Below are 22,751 nucleotides of genomic sequence, written 5' to 3'. Positions count from 1 at the left end.
AAAAAAAAAAAAAAAAAAAAAAAAAAAAAAAAAAAAAAAAAACACCGCTATGTTGTATAGATATTGCCTGGTCTGCATCTTTGGACAGCCAGGAACTGGAGTTGATTTCCAATTTCAATTAACAATGGGTTTTGGAGGATTTTACGCAACCACTGAGTGATCTGCATTGCGTATAAGGTTCTGAACCTTAAGAGACAAGCAATAATTAGGGTGAAAATGAGATGCAAATTTTATTTTGAAACAATTCAATTTTTTTAAAAATGTGAAACAATTCAGTTTATTTTAACCATTTAAACCTCATTTACTACACTCTTCGATTTTCTTTTTCTTTTTATGTTCATTCGATCATTGCATACACAATACACACGTCATTTCAAACATTAACATATCAAGTCAGTTTTCAAAATTTATACCCAGCATCATTTCAAATAAAATTTAATTGAAAATCTAACTGCACACCACATTGTTTTACATCAGTATGCATTCTTTCCCAGCCAGCAACAAACAACGGAAATTCACTGGACAAAAAACCAATAAAAGTTGATAATTATATAGCTCAAGTTATATATCTTTATGCCCAAAAAAATCATTAATGTAAATGGTCAAACCTGTTTGAACTTTTTATTGCCTGGGCTTCATCCAACACCATATATTGCCACTTAACACGGCGAAAGTATTTCTCATCAGAAACTAGCAGTTGGTAACTGGTAATTAGAATGTGGAATCCAGCATTCCTAACAAATCACAAATTTCATTAACAGACGCAAACGAGGGCAATAGGCATTCACATAGTGCATACAAAAAAAATTAGAGAAAGTTGTGGAATTGACTCATAGAGACGAGAGGTAGGAGCTCAAAATTGTATACAGACAAGAGCATTTGCGAAGACCGAAAAAACATGAAACTGCAGAACTACTCCTTTTCCACATCAGATGCTAAATTTAATTAGCTTAATTTTAACGATTTATATGAGATGACGATTTATATGAGATGATAATAACATATTCTTCAAACAAAATCAATTCCATGTATTTGAAATTTCTTTAGAGTGGATGCGCAACATTTTACAATTAATGGTTTAATGAGAAGAAGCAAGAGTACTGTCTATTTTCATTTAATGGGGTTCGTATTTGCAGTAAACAGTGCACTGTCAAAATCTGTAAACCAACACATCATAGGAAGGCACCTGTCCCTAGAGAAGCTACACCATGGCATGTATGAATATCTAGCATATTACCATTCCAGTCTTTTACCCTTCCTAGAGCTAATTACTTCTACCTAGTTTGATCAGACACTGCATGTCTTTGACTCTTTTGCTGTCAAATTTTAGTCAACGCAATTTAACAAATTAACCCTCACTCTGGAGTTCATGAGATCATCAGGTTGAGCCCTATCTATAGTACCATGCACTTAGTGAAGATGCAAGTTCCCCATAAAACATTTTCATTTATATCTTACTAGTATAAATATTATTGTACCATTACATGGCTAAGTGGTTGATTATGGATCTAGGAATTATATTAGAGATTCATGGAAAATTAAACTCCTCACATAAATTACCATCAAATCAACTGATTGCTCTTACTTAAACATGCTTCACTTTAAGAAAAATAACGATCAAGACATTAAAAATCAAAATGACTTTTTAGATACAAAATACTAAAAACTAGACCCCACTTCAAAAATCATTATGGAATTTCTATCACATAACACACATTTCAAGTTGGTCTACATAAAGTCAGAGTTATTAAAGGCACTCGCCTGGCAGGCACAACACTTTAAACAGGCATGCCTAAACAGATGGGAGGAGCAGAAGCGTGCATCGGGTGCTAAGTATTGAGATTTTGTGCGTACACATGAAATAATTCAAGCCCAACAAATTTTAAAGCTCAATTAGCAAAGTTCATGCCTATTTGATGTCAAAAAAACATATATGCATATGTTTCATCTCCCTCATGCCCAAATTCTCTCTGCGTCTACAAGTCGCTAAATTGGAGAGTGCAACTGTGCAGCGGCTGACCTTCCACTCAAGGTAATAATAATACTCAGTTTTGTTTCTGTCAACGAAGGTTAGCAGAATTATCCCTCCTTGCTGTTTCTGTCAAAGTTCAGCAATTATTCCTCAAAGGTTATCACTAATTGATCATGACTCATCAATCATGAGAGTAGCAATACACCCAATACTCAGTTTTGTTTCTGTCAAAGTTCACTAGATGATGATGATCCTTATTTCAATATATTTACACTTTGTATGCACTTTACTTCGATAAAGTGTGCGCCTTGCGCCTCAGGCTCCCGGGTATCCTAGCGCTTCAGTGCGTTTTGCGGCCTAAGCAACTATGCATAAAGTATAATAAATTTGATTTAAACATGTTGAAACAACATCACAGTTGTTGTGAATATGTTATACTGCTAATGTATCATTTGATAAATAGTAAATGAGAATAGCAACTAAATAAAATAGAAAGGGTGGTCTTAGAAATGGAAAATAACCTTCGGTAAAGACGCTTTGGGTTAATGTTCTTCCTAAGTACTGTACGGTCTTGAAGCCCACCCCAATATGGAAGAGTCTTCAGATCAGGGCAGAAGCGGCTGATTTCATCAGCCCAGTTATTCAGAACTGAAGCAGGAGCAACAACCAGAAAAGGTCCCCATATGTTTTTCTCCTGCCACGATAATTGATAAATTCAAAACCCTGACAAAAAGCTAGAACAAAAAAACGAGCATTGATTAATTACCTCAGCTAAATGAGCCAAGAATGCCATGGCTTGAATTGTCTTCCCCAGGCCCATTTCATCAGCAAGAATACCATTTAAGCCCTGGAAGAAAATGTTCCGCGTAAGTTGACCATAGAGTAAAAACTGGGGAAACTTCTTGAAGGGGGCAAAATTAGGAATCTCTAGCTACCTGCTCATAGCAATTTACAAGCCACTGAAGACCTTTCAGCTGATATTCTTTAAGGGAACCATTGAACAACTCAGGTGTCCGCACTGTCGATGCCACAGGCATGGTTGATCTGAAAGCATCATAAATTAGTAGTTTCATATCAAAAGACCATCGGTACATTGTAGAGAGGGAAAAAATCACTCACGGGTTCAATAAATCAATGTTGCTCGATTCTGAAACTGACGCATCTTGCAGAGAGGCTTCTATTTCTGAGGTCTGCCGTAGCTTCAAGCATTCGGTATCAAATGCGCTTGTCATCTGTTTCTGCTTCGAAACTGCATCATGAGCTGCTTTCAGAGCTTCATTTCTCAGTTGGGCATCTTCAAGATCATCTTCATCCCCAGGCAGAGCTCCAGCCGGACCCAACAGCATTTCTTGATCATTAGAATTTTCATCACCTGCTGTGTATGCTTCAGAGGTTTGAGAAGTCTTATTCTGCATGAAATGGCTGTAAAGTTCAGTTTGTGACAGTAGAAAATTGAGCCTCTGTTGTTGCCTCTTTGCTTCACGAAGTTCTTGTTCTCGCTTCAAAGCTTCTGCAGCTTCTCTTTCTTCTCGTTTCCTCACTTCCACCTCAACAAAGAATGACACAAAGATAAGCATTTTTCTGGTTTAGGGAGTATCATGAGACTAAAATACTACAGAAACAAAATCTTAGCAAGTTGCTGCCCTTTAAAAATGCTTATGGAAGCAGTAGCATAACCAGCAAGAGTCATAATTTGTAAGGAAAACTGTGGTCCATGATTTCAAAAGTCCAACAAAACCAATAAGAAACTTACCATCTCCTTGTCAACTCTCTTCCAAAACAACAGCATGTCTCTAGCCAATTTCCTTGTTCTGAGTGCGGCACCCCTCATCAATTTCAAGGATCTGCTGACCTTCATTTTAACCTGAGAAGAAACACATTGAAGCCATGGAGCAAAACTGGAGGCTAAAAAGTGGCATAAACATTCGCCATAGCAAAATGGTAAGAAAATTAAAGTGAAAAAAGAAAATACAAGTAGAAAGCTATCTAGCTGTATATACCTCTCTCTGACAGGATTCTGAGAACCGCTTTGCATCTGTCAGTTGCTTTCGGTGGAAGCTAGTGAAATTCCTATGATGTTTTGGAATGTCTTTCCTCACCATGCTAACCCAATATTTTACAGTCTTTTCAATTTCCTCCCTCTCGATAACAGAAGGGTCTTTCTTCACCTTAGGCTTACTGGGATAACTACGTTCAATAATCTGCAGAACATCACACCAATATTGTTAACATCATTCACATACTGACATTCAATGTGCCACAAGGCTAGATATAGAAAAGTTTGCTGACCTCATATGTATCTCCTCTTTCCAAAACCTTCACATAATAAACCTGCAACACACCACCTTCAGACAAAATTGACCTTCGGATTCCTCCAGCAGCCCCCTCTGGGATACCATGTGACTGCAATGAGGCTGCAGTTATTTTTAGACAAAAATTTTCAGCTGAGTTATGACCTGACTGGGCTTTTAATTTTTCCTGAAGAGATTCATACTGGGGCTTGGAATCACCCATCCCTGCCCTGCTTCTCTGCCGAAACCTGTTATCCGAAGCCATCATTGCAGCCAATGATCCCAGGTCAAGAGTCCCCTTCAGGTAAAACTCCTCAACACGGATGTCTGACATGCTTGGCAAGTTCAATGATGGCGACAGCTTTTCATACGGTAGAGGGATCCTGTAAGTGATTCCATCCCCGATATCCAAATAAGAAGGTTCAAGATTCGTTCTGCAATCATCCAGCAAATTTAACAAGTGAATAAGATTCTAACGCAAGTCCATGTTCAATAAAATTACTCATAAAACAGCTGTAGCCTAAGCCACATAGACACCAATAGAAACTATGGACGTTTAAGGAGTCATTTAGAACAAAGCACTATATGATTGGGAGCCACCTAGACACCTCAGAGTAATAGATCCAGATGACCATTCTTGTACTACCCCTCTCCCACAGGTTTGTGGGAGAATTTCTAAGGCTGTGGGAGAATTTCTAAGGTTTACAAGAAAGTACTATGGACTCCTCTGAATTTGAGATAATAAACATAAGGATGGATGCATAAATGATTATTAATGGTGGTCATTGTGTAAATTCGGCTTGCATAGGCCTTGATTTAATGAGCCTGGGATTGAGATACACACCACACATTCATAGATTGGCTCACCAACCTAATCAAAGTCAAAGGATCTAAGCTTCTCATTGAATGACTAACCAATCATCTCGGTATATAATACCCGAATCTTATACAAGTAGCTATAACACACGTTTAAATCATATTGCTTGACACTAACATTGTCAATTGGCCAATAAAATTCAAATATTAGTGTCTTATCAATGAAAAAAAATTTGATCAAACATAAAACACGTTTTTTACAAATGGGACCTGCGATGATATTATAAAAGAGTAAATTTTAGAGATGGGATAATATTAACTTATGCTTGTAATTGATATAAGACAAACGCCTGAGAATAATTATATTAGAGGAAACAAGCAAACCTGGCAGCACCATATTGCAGTCCATTATCAGATTCTAAATAATTTCCCAACTTTTGGGAACCAATATTGAGAAAATCTGAAGCCGGTTCAACCTTGTGTGACCCTTCTCTGTTATCACCACTTATTTTCTGATCTTTTAGTCCGAGACCACTTTTCATTACTTGTGTCCCAGTTTTAGCAGGCGCTGGACTTTGAGAAGAGTTATTCACTCTCCTCCTGTACTTTTGAATATGATCTCCTAGCATTGTTCGATAGCGTTCTTCCGAGATATAGGGATTATAATTACCAGCTTCTTCCTCTTCACTACCATACACACTCCGCCTCTTCTTCTTCCTCGATCTTCTATCTGACATTATACCGTTAGTATGGCCCCCTATTGCTTCGCCTAAGAATATGGGGAAAGAAAACGAAAATCACTAAATGCCACTTATTTGTCCAATCCAAGCATACAAATTCCCATGTTCTTTGAAACAACTGAAGAAAACCATCAGTCTTCATGCAAGTTGACACACTTCACTAAATCGTGGACAAGACATAAAAATCCTCTCTTTCAATAATTTGTTTTTAAATCGCGAAGGATAAAAGAGTTGGACATAAAAAATTATATAAACCAACAAAAAAATTGTCTTATAGTACAAAACAGTGCTTACCTTGGTTACCTTTGCTCTCATCCTGACTACTGCTTTCAAAACAATCAGAATCCTCATCTTGTTTTGGCAGTTGAAAGTTCATCAAAGGCTACCAAACACACAATTCGCACAAAAATTCTTACTCAATTAGAATTTAAAAAAATATATACAACATATTAAGAAGTCACAGAACATAAGAAACAAACCGCATCGAAGTAAAACACAAAAGTAACTGAAAAAAAAACTCGGATAAATTAATCCGCATCCCATCTTCATTCACCCACCAGGACTCACATGCCACAGTTGCAAGGGAAAACAAAAATTTCAGAAGATTAAACACAAACATGAAAAATCACCTCAAGATTAAAGAGATTCGCATATGTATACTTGGTCTTGGAGTCCATGGGGTCTGGACCTGGCAATACGACGCGAAAACCCCAGGCCTGTGATGGGCATTTGGGGAGAAAAATTAAACCAAGACAAGTTTTGGTTGCGGAGAGGATACGGCGAATTATAGAGAGAATACGAAGACAACCCTAACCCTATTGAGAAAATAGAACGGGATATGAGAGAAAAGAAGCAGTAGAGGGGAGCGTGGACACAGGTACAGTTGTTCATGGGTGCGTGCTAAAATGAGCCGCTGGTTTGGCTGTAATTTAACGTGCGCCAACTGCTCCAGCCTGCTTCTACTGCTGACTTTTTATTTTATTTTACTAATTTTTTTATATATAAATTTTTATTTTATTAATTTTCCTTCTTTGTTTCAGGTTTGTGTTCTGGACTACTGGACTTGTTTGTAAGTGGTTTGGGAAGGATGAAAATGGAAATTAAAAATTAATTAATTATTCTTGAAAATTTGAAAACAAGGATTTTTTTAAAAAAAATTAACTAATGTGTACAATAAATATTTTTTTGTGGTTAGTAGTTTTGGAAAGGGTAAAAATGTGAAACTAAAAATCGGTTAATTACTCTTGAAAAAAAAAGTAAAACAAGGAAATTTGTTTAAAAGCAACTCTTGTGTAAAATTAAGAATTTTATAAACGTAAATTTTTGTGTTGTGAAACTAAAAATCGGTTAATTACTCTTGAATAAATATTTAAATTTAAAATAATTAAATATATATGAATTATTAGTTAATTCACTATATATTTATTAACTCGTATATTCATCCAATAGACTAATAGATTATTATGTATCAATTAATTAATTACTCTTTCAGTCTATATGTAATTACACACTAATATATTTTAAAGAAATTGTACGTAACGTATTATATACCAATTAATTATATCTTGAAAAAAATCTGTTCTAATCTATTTCTTTTAACCATCTACTGGAAGCTTGTAGAAACAAAATTCATCCGCTTGCGATACTTCCAGATGGATACTTCCGGATCTTTTCTTTTTCTTTCTTTTTTTTTTAAAAAAAATATGTTTACACATAAATAGTTTTTATGATTTATTTAAATAAAGTCTTTGGCTAAAAGGACATAACGCTTGATTGAGTTTTAATTTTTAAAAAAAACGAAGCTACTAAAAATATTATCTTTCCAGCTTTTTATCTCAATCTTCCATTATCTATACAATTAATTGTAAAGAAAATATAATAATAAAAGGCTAAGTCCTTAATCGATTGACGTAGGGACCTGGCCAAACTTGATTCATGTGTACAAAATACCCAATTGTTATGCCAATGCCACAAATTTGTGGAAGTTTTTCCCACATATATTATCTATCCATGATTGTATACCGTATAAGGGTATCAATTGACATCCATTTCTCTAACTTCATAATATTGTTATTGTGGATGTTATTTGTCACTCTTTTCCTGTTTCACAAACTTTTTAATGTGTATCAATCTTCTATTGTAACCCGAAAACCCAATCTCTTTATAAACCAATTTTTTGGAAAATAAAAGGTCATAACCTTTCTCCACTATAGGCAACCAATTTGTGCCCATCGGCCACTAGCTGCGAGCATTAGCTCTGAACATGCCAACCACTGGACTTTTCAATATGCTAGAGCTCATCATATCTGAAAATGCCAAACACCAGAGTTCTCAATTTGCTGAAGGTGGATTATGCTGTTGCTGTTACCTGGTTTCTTGTCACTACACAACCCATGGAGCCAACGATTGCCCTATTCGACGAGAAATGTTGAAGAAGTGACTACCAGTTTCTGTGCGACTTCATAGCCAAGCACTTGGAATTCAGATCAGAGCATACAACAAGGTCACCTAATAATGACGGCAGCAAATACTTAAAGGCTGCATTTAAATGTAAGGATTTGGTTTGGAGAAAAATATTTTATTTGGATAAGGATTTGAGTAATGAATTTTCAAATGATATTCATCACAATTACTATTGAAAATACTTAATTCGATAATGTAGTTCATCCAAACAAGTCAAGGAACCCAACAAAATATACATTGCAACAGTGTAAGGCGTGGTGAAGTAGCATAAAACTAAGCAAAACTTACATTTATTCCACTCATCAAGTTCTTAGATTCTCCTTCTATTATCAACACGCATCTTTTTGGATGAACTAGTTTCTTGATCATGCCCAACACTTGATTGTTGTATCTGAAAGAAAGAAGACATGAAATGTGGATTTACAAACTGAAATGCTAAAACATCCAAAAAGATGGCATATTACAGTTTTGCATTTACCTTATTCAGTTTCTCCCTCACCAACTGAACTGTTTGATTCATAGATTCCGAGGGGAAATATTCCTATCATTCAAGTAACAGGAATCGATCAGTTGACAAGATAGAATCATATTTCCATCAAGAGACGCCATGACACAGTCAAAATATAGGAGTAAATATTGTGCTAAAAAATTTTAATGCTACAGACGAGGAGAAACTATGTGCAAGATCTTGATATTGAGAGGGTGACAGAGTAAGTGATATCTTTACGAACTGGTGAAAGAAGTAAAAAATGCATACAAATAAAAAAAACATTTGATCATGGATGATATTCGAACATATTTAATTTAAATACCAACCTTGTTAATGGGAACCAACATGGTAGATGTTTGTCGCTTGTTAGCAACACTTTCTGAGTCCCTTATTTCCATAGAAAAAAGATAGGCTTTTATCATAAGGTATAATCTTATAGACTTGCCAAAGATATTCACTGGTGATGGCTACAAAACTACCTTAGAGCTAAGGATGATGTTCGTAATGAATCCTTCGGCACTGAATTAGAAACTGACAATGGCTTACTCATAAATTCTGAAGAGCCTTTAAAGTTTCTAGCTGATTCAGAAGAGTATCCCACCGATCAAATAACAATAAAAAAAATCAGCCACGGATAAGAAATCTTAAACTCTACAACTTCTATTGCACTGCAGACTTACAGTTTAGCCGTGCTAGCACTTCCTTTCTCCTTCCTTCTAACTTCTCTCTTGTCTCAACGAGGCTCTCATATTGATGCGCATATGATACTTGCAATCGATTTCCAAGAAAAACATACTCATCCAACTTCCTTTTAGCAAACCTATTTCGAAATCACGTATATCAATGGACACACACAAAAAAGTGTTATTTAGTATAACACACAGACACATGCATAAAATGCATATCGGCATTTACCGATGCATCTATGTAGAGAAAAAGCATCATGGGAAAATTCTTATGCTGATAAATCCACGAATTTTATTCATAGTGATGCCACATCCCATATTTTATTCCTTCAACTAATCAAACAACAAAAGGATTGATATGCATATGAATAAATATTCTAGAAAAAAAGATAAGTATTTGGTAACTAAAATCACCTGGCGTTGTTGACCTGATTAAACTTAATCCAGTAAACATCCGTAAATGGCTCACATTCTTCACCGTCCATTGGCTTACATCTGGGCAAAACACACCAAAACCATCAAAATCTTAATCAATAAGTGATGATAGAATTCTTCCCCCACCGAATGAAACTTAAGTTTTTAACATAATTACTCTTATGTGACAATAAATTCCCAAACACAAAAAGATGAATTATGTGGGGAAATAAAGATTAAAAAAACCTATTTCAGAAACTGTCCAAGTTCCAATTATTTATATATGCATCAATGTTGAATATATAGAACTAATAAACACTCACTCTTCAACTGTGCCATAGGTAGAGAATAACTTTAATAACTCATCGCCGCAGCCAAGCTCCGGAACGTTCCTCACAATTAAATACCTGCAGACAAAGTATTTTGGTACCCAATTTTTAATTAAGTAAATTCAATTTTAAACGGAATGAATTTGAGGGGAACAAAAAGTTAGTCACAGACTTGGATTCATCACAAACTGTATACACTCGAACTGCTGGTGCCTCGTCTTTGTATTTAGGCATTTTTCTCACTTAATCACCCCTCAAAAATCCCCAATGAATCGCCTCTTGTTAAACTTTTTTCCTGAAAGAACACAGCAAAATTTGTTAATTGTGAGACAAAGGATGAACAAATCTATGAACAGAACTCTTATGGGATTAAAACAAGTTTCTAAAATCAAGTAACATTTACCTTACTAGATTTTAATCCCTAGAAACCAACATAGAAACAACATATTATACATATGCACTGTATTATTAATTACACTTGTGATTTAATGATTTATCCCTGTAAATAAATAAAATGTTACCAGTACCTTGCATATAATCATACCAATATCAATTATACAAAAACATTACAATAAAAAAAAAGGTTTATGTTTTCTGAAAGAAAGACTATGAATAGGAAACACAATTGGTGATGTATCACAACATTCCAATACATGTTCCTGTCCCGTTCATAAAATAGAACTATCAAATGTTTTAAACATGCATTACACATAAGCATTCCCAATTATGAGACTCCAAAATATAAAACCCCACCATTGCAGAATTAGTTCAAGTGCTTTTCCAATAAATATAACTCTATCTTATATACTTTCAATGAAATCAATCACGAGAGAGATACATGTAAATACCAGAGCAAGGAGGAAAAATAAATTAATTAAAAAGAACAAGCCGTGATACAACTCCAAATTCGAAATTGGTGTAAAGAACCTTTAATTTTTTTCCAATGCATTAGGTTGTGAAATCATATGTACTGATAAAATAATAAAAGGAAATAATTCTTATCTGCTAAAAGGTAAAACCACTATAAAAAACTTCAGAGCCGAAAATGTAACAATTAAAACCAAATGTTTTGCCCAGAAAATTTAATTGATCATACAGCTCCACAAGCAGAATCTGGTTCATACACAACTGCAACGGATTTTCCACGATTTCACGGGCAAGTAAAAGGAATTTCAAATTCTCAAAAACAAATCACAAAACGAAACAGTTTGACGTCCCCCAATCCACATAAATATCGGCTCAATTCTAATGAATCGCTTCTTCAATCCCTTATTGCCTTCGCATCAGACTAAATAATACCAATTCAAAAAAAAAAGTCGACAAACAAGAAAAAATCAATGAAACAAAATAAGTCCTCAACTATCACAGATCTGGTACCTCAAATCCAACAATAAATTAACAATCAGAGGAATCTAGATATGATTTGACCGCAGCAGAAATAACATCAAACCGCAGAACTTACTTTCAATAGACGCGATATCTAAGCTGATTCGGGCATATAATCTTTCCAATCGAAGGAATAACCACTTAGCGGCGTTTACTTGCGTATGCGGGATTGACAGCATGTATATTGTTCTAATTATTAAAACATGGATTGCCAGAACATCTAATAGTATTTATTTAATAAATAAAAGTATGTTTGTTTTGATATAAGATAAGATTTATAAATTATAATTTTGTCGTGAAAAGATACAATTGTGATTTGTAATTATTTCATGGACGATATATAAAAATCCTCTCTTTCAATCATTTGTTTTTAAGCCGGGAAGGATAAAAGAGTTGGACATAAAAAATTATATAAACCAACAAAAAAATTATCTTGTAGTACAGAAAAGTGCTTACCTTGGTTACCTTAGCTCTCATCCTGACTACTGCTTTCAAAGGCAAAAACTTTTGTGAGACGGTCACGGGTCGTATTTTGTGAGACGGATCTCTTATTTTGGTCATTCATGAAAAAGTATTACTTTTTCATGCTAAGAGTATTACTTTTTAATATGAATATCGGTGGGACTGACCCGTATAAAGATCCGTGAGATCGTTTCACTATAGACCTATTAGCTTTCAAAACAATCAGAATCCTCATCTTGTTTTGGCAGTTGAAAGTTCATCAAAGGCTACCAAACACACAATTCGCACAAAAATTCTTACTCAATCAGAATTTTAAAAAATATATACAACATATTAAAATGTCACAGAACATATGAAAACAAACCGCATCGAAGCAAAACACAAAAGTAACTGAAACAAAACTCGGATAAATTAATCCGCGTCCCATCTTCATTCACCCACCAGGACTCACATGCCACAATTGCAAGGGAAAACAAAAATTTCAGAAGATTAAGCACAAACATGAAAAATCACCTCGAGATTAAAGAGATTCGCATATGTATACTTGGTCTTGGAGTCCATGGGGTCTGGACCTGGCAATACGGCGCGAAAACCCCAGGCCTGTTATGGGCATTTGGGAAGAAAAATTAAACCAAGACAAGTTTTGGTTGCGGAGAGAATACGGCGAATTATAGAGAGAATACGAAGACAACCCTAACCCTATTAAGAAAATAGAACGAGATATGAGAGAAAAGAAGAAGTAGAGGGCAGCGTGGACACAGGTACAGTTGTTCATGGGTGCGTGATAAAATGAGCCGCTGTTGTGGCTGTATTTTAACGTGCGCCAACTGCTCCAGCCTGCTTCTACTGCTGACTTTTTATTTTATTTTACTAATTTTTTTATATATAAATTTTTATTTTATTAATTTTCCTTCTTTGTTTCAGGTGTGTTGTAGACTGTGGACTTTGGTTTTGGGAAGGATGAAAATGGAATTTAAAAATTAGTTAATTATTCTTGAAAATTTTTAAAACAAGGATTTTTTTTTAAAATAATTCATGTGTACAATAAATAATTTTTTGTGGTTAGTTGTTTTGAAAAGGGTAAAAATGTGAAACTAAAAATCGGTTATTTACTCTTGAAACAAAATTAAAACAAGGAAATTTTTTTAAAAGCAAGTCTTGCTTAAAAATAAGATTTTTTAAAACGTAAAGTTTTTGTGTTGTGAAACTAAAAATCATTAACTCGTATATTCATCCAATAGACTAATAGATTATTATGTATCAATTAATTAATTACTCTTTCAGTCTATATGGAATTACACACTAATATATTTTGAAGAGATTGTACGTAACGTATTATGTACCAATTAATTATATCTTGAAAAAAATCTGCTCTAATAATCTATTTCTTTTCACCATCTACTGGAAGCTTGTAAAAACAAAATTCATCCGCTTGCGATACTTCCAGATGGATACTTCCGGATCTTTTCTTTTTCTTTTTATTCTTTTTTTTTTAAAAAAATATGTTTACACATAAATAGTTTTTAGGATTTATTTAAATAAAGTCTTTGGCTAAAAGGACATAACGCTTGATTGAGTTTTAATTTTAAAAAATATTTTAAAAAAACGAAGCTACTAAAAATATTATCTTTCCAGCTTTTTATCTCAATCTTCTATTATCTGTATTATCTGTACAATGAATTGTAAAGAAAATAATAATAAAAGGCTAAGTCCTCAATCGATTTACGTAGGGACCTGGCCGAACTTGATTCATGTGTACAAAATACCAACCGTTATGCCAATGCCACTAATTTGTGGAAGTTTTTCCCACGTATATTATCTATCTATGATCGTATACCGCATAAGGGTATCAATTGACATCCATTTCACTAACTTCATAATATTGTTATTGTGGATGTTATTTGTCGTCACTCTTTTCCTGTTTCACAAACTTTTTAATGTGTATCAATCTTCTATTGTAACCCGAACACTCAATCTCTTTATAAACCCGGACACCCGTATTGTCCAAAAAATAACGATAGTGCCCTTGAGAAATATCTTTTTTGGCAAATACCCCTTATAAAAAATATTAGCATTGGATTTTCTGAAGGCCAATTTGGGGCATAGTTCAAGTTTTGTGGGTAGCATTTTGGCCTCTCAAGTGCCTCTTGATTATTCCAGGTTCACGGGAATGGGATCATGGATTCATGAGGCAACCTAGGAGAAAAAAAATAAAAATAGTTCTCCATTCAAATTAAAAGTCGGAGCAATTAACTCATTGCTATTGATGTCTTCTTAAAGAATTTTTTTTTAACAAAGTTCAAACCTCGATTCTGGATTGATCTCTTTAGACTTCTGCTTAAACCACTTCACTTGAGCATCAGAGATAACTTGGGGGTAGGATCCTCCACCCGAATCGAAGAAGTACATGAAAACCAAGGCTTCTTCGGATTACATGATGAAGCGAGTTTAAGGATATATATATTTGGAAACACCAGGCCATAAACTTTTGGGAATTTTCTTAGAATACGACAATATGTTTCGCTTGATCTCATCACTCAACAACTGCAAACGCGACGTCCCTTTGAAGCTGCATTCTTCACCATACGATGCAAAAGATCCTGGAAAAGCACATGAATTGAAATTAAGGTGTTGCTTTTGTTTTCCTATATTGTGCCTCTGGAAGTCCTATAACGGACTCTAAAAAAGAGAAGAAAGTAAATGTCATCTGTTTTGCAGTTATAACAACTGGTAATAGAGAAACTCGAATTTTTAAAACATTACAGAACTCAAATGTTACTCGTCAAATACTGTATTGTATTGACAGCCACACATAAAAAGTATAATTGTTGTTCCTCTCAAGCATGTGAGAATCAAACACCTGACCTAATATCAATTGTAAGAATTTGCTCTTACCACTCTGATAAAAAATTATAACTTAAATGTTATATTGCAACGCAAATTCTTTAACTTGTTATTACATCAAGCACTACAGCTTAATTGTAGTATTTCACATATAAGTACCACCCGTTACAGTAAGAACAAATATAACTCTCCAATAGTTACACTCTACGATAATTTTAACCACAAGGGGTCACTTGCCATTAGAGGTATTTGCATCAGGACAATGAAGATTCGGAATCCCAGTTGCTGAAAACCAGTCCATCGGCCACTCAAATGGAGCATCATTGTGGTTCCCGAAAACACTGACCCACGGTATTCCCCGAGCTCTTGTTGGGGACACTGCATCATCCCAATATAAGCTTGCATTTTCAATCATAATGTTGTTGGCCGTGATAATATATATCCCCCAGATAAACCACAAAATCTGTAGTAAAATTTCCACTTAATTGCGATATATGAAGTAGACTAGAACACTGAACACAATATACTGATCATCATGCAACACGTTGTCATATTTTGCTAGTATTTCACAACCTTAAGATTGGCTTAGAGATGTTATTTTGTGACTCATGGATACGACGGCAAACGAGTCAAGCTCGAATTTTGGTGTGGATGTGAGATGCCTCAAATAAAATCACTTGATCAATAAGATTTTCCATGCTTTCCTATTGACGACGATAGGATACATCAACACGTGATGATGTATAAAATTATAGTACGTATTATTAATAAATAATCTCCAGGTTAATACAAACATAATGTCTTGAATATTCAATGGTTAATATATCAGATTCCGACAGACTATTGGCTTGGGATTTTCTACTCAAATAATTCTCGTTGACTTCTGATTATAAAAGTACAACTACAAGAAACATTGACTTTGAAAGACATTTTGTTATAAACCCATAGTCAATAAACAACCAATCATGCAAGTTGTCCCCGACCTTATCAAATTTCGCCCGTCAGATCAGTCTTACCCCCATTGACTAATATAATGATATACTATGAGGGTACAGATTAATAGAAAGTTCGATTATACCTCAAAATTTCACACAGTCGAGCTCGATCTTGAAATTAAAAAGCCACTTTATTCACAAATTTCGTTGACAAACATGCATGTTTGCAAGCTCAGATCATCAGTTAGGTTCACGAAGTAGTTTGCGAGCCCGTGTTCGTTTTACAAATTTTGTTCATGAATATGTTTGTCATTTTGAGTTTTGGCTCCCAAGCTCTATCTCATGAATAATGAATTCATGATCTAGCTCCATATATAAACTAACACTAATTTTTTTATATATAACAATATATTATACATATGAAAAGAAAAATAAAATAAAATTCATCTCGAACTCGAGACATGCCTCGCGAGCTCATGAACAATAACTTTTGAGATCGAGCTTGAGCTTGTCCAAAAACTCGAGCTCGGAAATATTTAGGTAGGCTTAGCTTTAGCCAAGTTAACTCGACAGGCTCCCGAGTAAGTCAACTGACGTTACACCCGTAATCTACCATACCCACCTTTCATAAGCAATTTTTTGTGATTACATTTGTAGTGGAAGATTTAATTTTATTAATAGATTTGAAAGAATAAATTTTAATTTTTTGGATACTTGAGAATTTAAAATTTATCATACATACAAAAAATGATAATAATACTACAACAGATATTACAAAACAAATTACGCCAAAAAACGGAGCTAACTTCAGTTGATATTTCAAATCCTTCAAATTCATCTACGTTCAATTTAGTCAGTGTTTAAAAATATGTAAAAAAATATTACAAAATTGTGGAACTTTATTAAAAAAAAAAGGTTCATGATCAATTTTTTAAATCATTTTACATACACTACCTTAAAATATAACAATACTTTTCGAAATCAAAATCTTCCCATGTTTGTTAGATCAAATCTTTTCTTCTAAACGATCCAAATGCAACCTAAAATACCTTACACGAAACTTTGTTCGAGCACAACGATTTGGATAACATCCACACACACACACACACCTGGTTCCTCTTTGTCCGGGACGGTGGACATGACTCTCGCCGAATCAATATCTTGGCGCGGGCCCCAGTCCGTCCACGCGTCCTCACATAAGTGAAGGTCGGCGAAAAGAGCAATCTTGAACGGCGAGCCCTCTTGCACACGAATAACATCAATTCCCGGTGGAGCTCCACGGAGGATCAGCTGCGGATCATCCAGACGTGCGGTTGAGAATAATGAGAAAAAGATGATTACATTTACAGCCCATTGGATTGAATATTTCTGTTGGGTTGAAGAAGTGGGCATGAATGAATGAGGATTAAGCCAAAAGCAAACGGGACGGGAGGAGGGTAAGATCAATGGACGTGAACAACGTGGCTATGCCTACTCTCTCCATCACTCGTGTACATCCAAATTAAAGCTCCAAAAATTTGTTCGAGATCGTCAGGTAGGTGACTATTTGATTAAATGTTAGAAGTTTGATTTTTTTTTTTTTTTTTTTGCCAACATCATCTTAAACGAATTTGTCACACAAAACTTAGTCAAAATGATTTACTCAATAACATAGTTTGTCAGCTATTACATTAATTCGAAAATTTACCACTAAATAGTTTCGATGTTAAAATATCACATTATAAAAAAAATATTAAGCAAGAAAACAATATCAATTCCTTGTCGATTGAATTAATAATCATATATTGTTGTATTGTATCATATGAAAAAAAAAATATCATAGTATCAATTGGAACAATGTTTATCGTGAATATGTACTATCCTAAGGATAAGTTCGAACTAAACAACAGTGTATGTTACATGTTACTATAAAATCAATAAGTTTATATATTCTTACATTTTAATGAAAATTGACATTTAAAATAAATTACTAAAATTGCCTATATGATTAGCCGAACGAAACATGTCATTTCGGTATTTATAAACTCAAGTCTTTGTTTATTTTGCTTGACTGGTCTTGATAGCATTATTAATATTTTTAATCATGTTTGGTTTCATTGTTTATTTATCAATATTGGATTGATAATTTAACACCATCTGTAATCATTTTTCATAATTATGATTGAATTGATTAATATGTGGTTATTAAATAATTTATTCATATAATTCAAAGTCAAATGGAAAAAATTGTAATTCACTATTGATCTCAAATTTAATCGATCAAACAAAATATTATTTATCAATTATTATTCTACAATATTGTGCTCATATACTTTAATAATCGTTACATTATTTATTTGTAATACAAACTCATATAGTATTATATAGAATAATGATAAATACATAATATGTATGATTATATAACTTTAAATAGTTGGAAGACATGTTATTTTATATTTGTTAAAAGTGTAGACTTCACTCGATCGTACAGATGTAATTATTTATTATTATATATTATAAAAATAGTTATGTCAGCATAATATTGCCACATTGGAAAGAGACATCTGGGTGGTGGAATTTAGAATGAAAGTTTGGCCTAATCATTTGAAATTCTTTATTTGATTTGTGTCATTGGTCAAACCTTCCAGCAAATCAAGAAATAGGAATAAGCGGCTAACTATCTCAACACAAGTGGTACAAGCAAGGGAAATCATGCAAAACAAGGAGACCCAACACTAAACAAATGGATCCACGTGATATTTGATAAACTTATTTAATAAATAATGGATTGTGCCATTAAATTTTATGATTATACTTCATTTGAGAAGATTTTGCCATTAATGGTTTTTTGGACAGATTGTTTCAATTATATTTGCCTCTTTGACTCACTCCTCATTGTTCACACAATTACAATTTGTTTGATTTCATTTGTAAACAATATGTCACATTCTTTCATTTATTTTTAGTGAATTTATGCATCATCCTTGCAAATTATATATATGACACACAAACTCATAAAAAAATCAATAGCAAATATCATGTTAAAATCGTTGCAAAAACATGGTAAAACTTGAAAAAAGACAACAACCGGAAAAAAAAATCGTGGCTGTAATAAAAATCATAGAGTGAAGTTTCAACATAATTTATTATTATTATTTTTATTTTTATTTATTTCCTTGATTTCGATGTTTGAACGGTTTAAAGAACTCTTTTAGGATCCCTTTCGAAACCCCCCCCCCCCCCAACCCCACCCCAACCCCTTGCCCTCACAAGCAGCAATAAATCTGCCTCACACAGATCACATAACTTTAGCCTCTCAGGAGTCTCATCTGACAACAATTTACTGCCCCTTTCTTTGATTTTTTCCCTGCTTGGAAGGTATCTTCTGTCTTTGTCTTTGTACTCTCTTCTTCAAGAAGTAGTAGCCACTGCAAGTCTGCGACAACAAGCGGAAAAACCAGTTTTCAAGCCTCTCGTGCTGCTCTGTTTTAGGGATTTTACGCGAAATCTGAGGTGCCCATAATTTCTTTTCTCCTTTTCGGCTCGGAATTTTGCTTGTTTGTTTCCTGGGTTTTTCTTTTCTTTTTAGGAGAAACTTTTTTTTTGTTTTTTTTGTTTATTTTTAAGTTTCTCTGTTGGTTGACTAACTTGAACTTTTTGTTGTTTGTATGACTTGTTTTAGTATTTTTTTTTTTTTGGTGTTGTCACCATGGAGAATCGGAGGAGGCAGAAGTGGGATAACTGTAGACAGGAGGTGCCGAGGAGAAGATCGCAGGGTAAAAGGCCACCTCGCGGTACGTTCAATTTTCTTGATTTCTGATTTATTGTTGATTTCTCGTTGTATTTTTTTCCTTGCTGGCACTTTAATTGGTGTGGGTTCTTTATGTAAATGTTCTATCTTGAAATCATGGGAATTTTGAATGTGAAAATATTGATATTTAATTGTTTTATGCTCTTGATGGTTCCATTGTTAAATGGAGAATTCTTTAAATTTGAACATAATATGTATAGCTTAGCTCTTGTAAGAAGGAGAACATGATTTTTCACTTTTATTTTGAAGTTTTTTTGTTTGATTGAACTGATTTGGTATGCGGCCTATTCTTCGAAATCTCAGATGCATTTCTTCCTTTCAATGTTTATTGTGAAGATTATGAGTTTAAAAAGATTGAATGCCTAGTAAATTTGTCGTTCCAAATCATGTTGTACACTTTGGTGCGTAGAGCTTGAAGCTGGAAATGCATACTTGGATTTTATCAGTTTTGCAATTAACGCTTAAAACACTAGACGGCAGTGGTTCGTTTCTGTTAAAATTTTACTTTCGAAGTATTACAACGATCATTTGTTGTCGATCTATGATGCAAGTTGATTGTATTTATTATATTCCTGTTTCCATGTCTGTAATTTGATATTGTATTTTGTTGTCTCTGTCTCTCCAACTATTTGTCCATGTTTTAAATCAGTCTATTTTTTGTTGAGTTCATGAATCAAATCATTATAAAGCGGGCGTTGAAGAAACATTCCATTGTTGAAGGATTTACTCGCTCACACAAAAACAGTTCTTTCAATTCCAGCTGCCATGTTTTCAAATTTTTTTAATTTAATTTGTACAGATGCATTGGTTGTTTTCTACAGGCAGTTGGCAACCAACTGTGCCTTCATGGGAGAAAGAATTTTGCAAAGTCGTTGGTTCCCTGGATTGGGAAACTGTGCTGAAAATGAAGAAATTTACGCACCTCTATGATAATGTGGTCAAGTGGAACGACTCCGCAGGGGAAGAGGCGTTTTGTAATGCTAAAAAACGATTCTGGGCTCAAATAAACGGCTTTCCTTGTGATGTTGAAATACCCGATCCTGACCTTTATATTGACGACATAAAATGGGATTCGGAAACTGATCCCGAGCTGCCATTAGACCTTGATACCAAACCTTCAATTCCTTGTACCGAAGAAAACATTGATACTGTCGTATTTTTTGGTGATTCTCTTGTTTCAAACCAAGAATTCTCGCCCTCTGGCTGGGGAGACGAGGAAGAGAATGTTAAAGTACCGGATAACTTATATTCCTCTAGTAATGGTCATTATTGGCAGCATAACTGGGACAATTCATTCAATAACGAAGCTGCAGTTGCATGGCCGGGTTTCTGTGATAACACGTGGCATTTCAGCAATGGAATTGGACAGACAGGATACATGCCGTGGGCAAGTGGTTGGGGTAACTCGTGGGGATGGAATTATGATAATAATCTTCCCAATTATGAAGTCGGGCGTGAAGTCTTACAAGACAGTCTTGCTTATGAAGAACAGAACGACTACAATTTTCCCAATGTAAATTCTGGTAGAAACGCAACGTGTCACAAGACGTCTATGGCCGCAAAGAACGAACTATGTGTGAACGGTTTCCCTAAAAATGGCAAGGGTTGGCATAAAACTGCCCACTGGGGAGAGCAATCTGCAATGGAGAGAAGATCCAATTCAAGAAAGTTGAATTCGTATAATTCATGTGTGCCGGTTACCCATCATACTGGAATCAGTTTGGAGCGAAGTTGGAACAAGGGAAAACATGTCTCCTGAACTCAGAGTGGAAAGGTGCCATTCATTTCATTCTATTTCATTTGTTCTTTACGTTAGATATAGTGTGTCAAACTTGGCAACCAGCGCGAGCACCTTATTCGTTGAGTTTCGGCATTATAATACCTCCCTCTAGCTAGTTTCCCCCAAAATTTTGAAGACAAGTTCTGATATTGGGTGGTTGTGTTATTAGCTAGCATCATCTTTGGTTATCCATTCGATTTTGTCGAAGGTTTAATGTATGCAGTGTGTATCGTCAGTGTTTCCTGCGTGGCTTTGTATAAATATTAGTGGTTTTTTGTGGTATAATTGTCTTCGTGATGAAACTCGAAAGATTCTTGATTTCTTTTCCGTTCACTATCAAAGTTCAATTCGTCTCCAAATCACAATTTCTGAAGGTTGCAAACAGTGATTCGAGCATTCTACGAGTGATACAAGTTGATTTGATTCAAGATTAATCCAAATAACTTGTCATAAAATATTCATTAATCAGAATATTGTAGTAATGTATATTTTTAACTTTTATTTTCCAGGAAACCCGTAAAAAATCAACGAATCTAAATCAGATTAGTGTGGACCACAATGACGAAATTTAGATGTCAGCACTGGAAGCTATTACGTTTCACGTTTGTGTGTTGTTTGGTTGAGATGCTGACAAGTATCAACAAACAACAGATGCATCGTTTTAATATTATTTTATAGCTGCTTTATACCACCGCCACAGGCACATACAAATCACGTACGTAATCTGTTAGCATAATATATATATATATAATATTATATACAAAGTCATCTCTTTTTAGGATGCAAGCGTCAAAATTTGTCTGGATTTGATATATTGGAATACAAAATAATTGATTTTGGTGTTCTTACAACGAGAAATTGGTGTTCAGTCTTCAGTCGTCGTTTTTTTTTGTGTTCAGTCTCTGGATACTTTTTTAGTATCACATTTTCACATGAAGTGTACCACATTTCCACATGAAGTGTACCACAATTTGTATGACATAGTACCACAATTTTGTGGGTAGGGAGTGAACCCAAAGAAATGTTTTGATTGGGGATTTTTCACCAACTTCTCCTTCTTACAACTATATATTATATAATATAATGCTCCATATAATTATCATAAAGTTTATATGTTATTATTTTAGGGACAGCGTTCTGGTTATCATTCGAATGTGTGTGTGTGTGTGTTTTTTTTTTTTAAATTTAAATTATTTGAATGTTTTTTAACACATAAAGAAAAGGTGAAAATATTTACAAATCGAAAGAGTTGATAATAGCAGTTTTAACAGGATGTTTCTAGGTCGAATTGAAATATTAATTTCTGAAGTTATTTCTCTGTTCACTATATTATTATTATATAAAAAAAGAACG

At 34.3% G+C, this 22,751-nt stretch overlaps 3 protein-coding genes and 1 pseudogene across 7 annotated transcripts; 1 reads left to right on the top strand and 3 right to left on the bottom strand.

Moving 5' to 3' along the window:
• Nucleotides 1–574: 574 nt before the first annotated feature.
• On the bottom strand, nucleotides 575–6,753 carry LOC140969819 (chromatin-remodeling ATPase INO80-like). Of its 2 annotated transcripts, XM_073431298.1 has the most exons (11): nucleotides 6,449–6,752; nucleotides 6,114–6,201; nucleotides 5,464–5,848; nucleotides 4,262–4,697; nucleotides 3,973–4,173; nucleotides 3,726–3,836; nucleotides 3,092–3,519; nucleotides 2,908–3,016; nucleotides 2,739–2,819; nucleotides 2,494–2,666; nucleotides 575–734 (listed from the first exon to the last, which is right to left on the bottom strand). In XM_073431298.1, the coding sequence occupies exons 1-11, from the start codon at nucleotides 6,494–6,496 to the stop codon at nucleotides 590–592; spliced, it is 2,205 nt and encodes a 734-aa protein (XP_073287399.1). In that variant the 5' UTR covers nucleotides 6,497–6,752; the 3' UTR covers nucleotides 575–589. The 2 variants fall into 2 exon arrangements, with proteins under 2 accessions (XP_073287399.1, XP_073287400.1); XM_073431299.1 differs by lacking the exon at nucleotides 6,114–6,201 and having other exon boundaries at nucleotides 6,449–6,753.
• Nucleotides 6,754–7,765: 1,012 nt separating this feature from the next.
• LOC140969777 (uncharacterized) lies at nucleotides 7,766–12,872 on the bottom strand. Of its 4 annotated transcripts, none has more exons than XM_073431229.1 (11): nucleotides 12,594–12,872; nucleotides 11,575–11,658; nucleotides 10,374–10,499; nucleotides 10,196–10,279; nucleotides 9,873–9,953; nucleotides 9,453–9,592; nucleotides 9,252–9,351; nucleotides 9,099–9,159; nucleotides 8,761–8,823; nucleotides 8,571–8,673; nucleotides 7,767–8,327 (listed from the first exon to the last, which is right to left on the bottom strand). In XM_073431229.1, the coding sequence occupies exons 3-10, from the start codon at nucleotides 10,433–10,435 to the stop codon at nucleotides 8,593–8,595; spliced, it is 672 nt and encodes a 223-aa protein (XP_073287330.1). In that variant the 5' UTR covers nucleotides 10,436–10,499; nucleotides 11,575–11,658; nucleotides 12,594–12,872; the 3' UTR covers nucleotides 7,767–8,327; nucleotides 8,571–8,592. The 4 variants fall into 4 exon arrangements, with proteins under 4 accessions (XP_073287332.1, XP_073287330.1, XP_073287331.1 ...); XM_073431230.1 differs by having other exon boundaries at nucleotides 10,374–10,496; nucleotides 11,579–11,658; XM_073431231.1 differs by lacking the exon at nucleotides 11,575–11,658 and having other exon boundaries at nucleotides 7,766–8,230; nucleotides 10,374–10,496; nucleotides 12,563–12,872.
• Nucleotides 12,873–14,211: 1,339 nt separating this feature from the next.
• On the bottom strand, nucleotides 14,212–17,285 carry LOC140969774 (probable inactive purple acid phosphatase 16; annotated as a pseudogene).
• Nucleotides 17,286–19,489: 2,204 nt separating this feature from the next.
• Nucleotides 19,490–21,700, top strand: LOC140969846 (uncharacterized). Its single transcript, XM_073431357.1, has 2 exons — nucleotides 19,490–19,601; nucleotides 20,440–21,700. Exons 1-2 carry the CDS (start codon nucleotides 19,517–19,519, stop codon nucleotides 21,375–21,377), a joined length of 1,023 nt encoding a protein of 340 aa, XP_073287458.1. The 5' UTR covers nucleotides 19,490–19,516; the 3' UTR covers nucleotides 21,378–21,700.
• The last annotated feature ends 1,051 nt before the right edge of the window (nucleotides 21,701–22,751 follow it).

Source organism: Primulina huaijiensis, unplaced genomic scaffold, assembly GCF_012295235.1.
Source record: "Primulina huaijiensis isolate GDHJ02 unplaced genomic scaffold, ASM1229523v2 scaffold42781, whole genome shotgun sequence".
Taxonomy (NCBI): domain Eukaryota; kingdom Viridiplantae; phylum Streptophyta; class Magnoliopsida; order Lamiales; family Gesneriaceae; genus Primulina; species Primulina huaijiensis.
This window is presented reverse-complemented; position numbering and strand designations above follow the sequence as displayed.

What these genes read in the sequence shown, in the direction of transcription:
- LOC140969846 (XM_073431357.1), top strand. Translation starts at nt 19,517, where the DNA reads ATGGAGAATCGGAGGAGGCAGAAGTGGGATAACTGTAGACAGGAGGTG. An exon ending in GGGTAAAAGGCCACCTCGCG is followed by an intron (nt 19,602 to 20,439) that starts GTACGTTCAATT and finishes TGTTTTCTACAG; the next exon opens with GCAGTTGGCAACCAACTGTG.
- LOC140969777 (XM_073431231.1), bottom strand. Translation starts at nt 10,435, where the DNA reads ATGCCTAAATACAAAGACGAGGCACCAGCAGTTCGAGTGTATACAGTT. An exon ending in ACAGTTTGTGATGAATCCAA is followed by an intron (nt 10,280 to 10,373) that starts GTCTGTGACTAA and finishes CTTTGTCTGCAG; the next exon opens with GTATTTAATTGTGAGGAACG. An exon ending in ACATCATCCTTAGCTCTAAG is followed by an intron (nt 9,160 to 9,251) that starts GTAGTTTTGTAG and finishes TATGGAAATAAG; the next exon opens with GGACTCAGAAAGTGTTGCTA.
- LOC140969819 (XM_073431298.1), bottom strand. Translation starts at nt 6,496, where the DNA reads ATGGACTCCAAGACCAAGTATACATATGCGAATCTCTTTAATCTTGAG. An exon ending in TTGTAAATTGCTATGAGCAG is followed by an intron (nt 2,820 to 2,907) that starts GTAGCTAGAGAT and finishes ATTTTCTTCCAG; the next exon opens with GGCTTAAATGGTATTCTTGC. An exon ending in TCTTGGCTCATTTAGCTGAG is followed by an intron (nt 2,667 to 2,738) that starts GTAATTAATCAA and finishes TTATCGTGGCAG; the next exon opens with GAGAAAAACATATGGGGACC.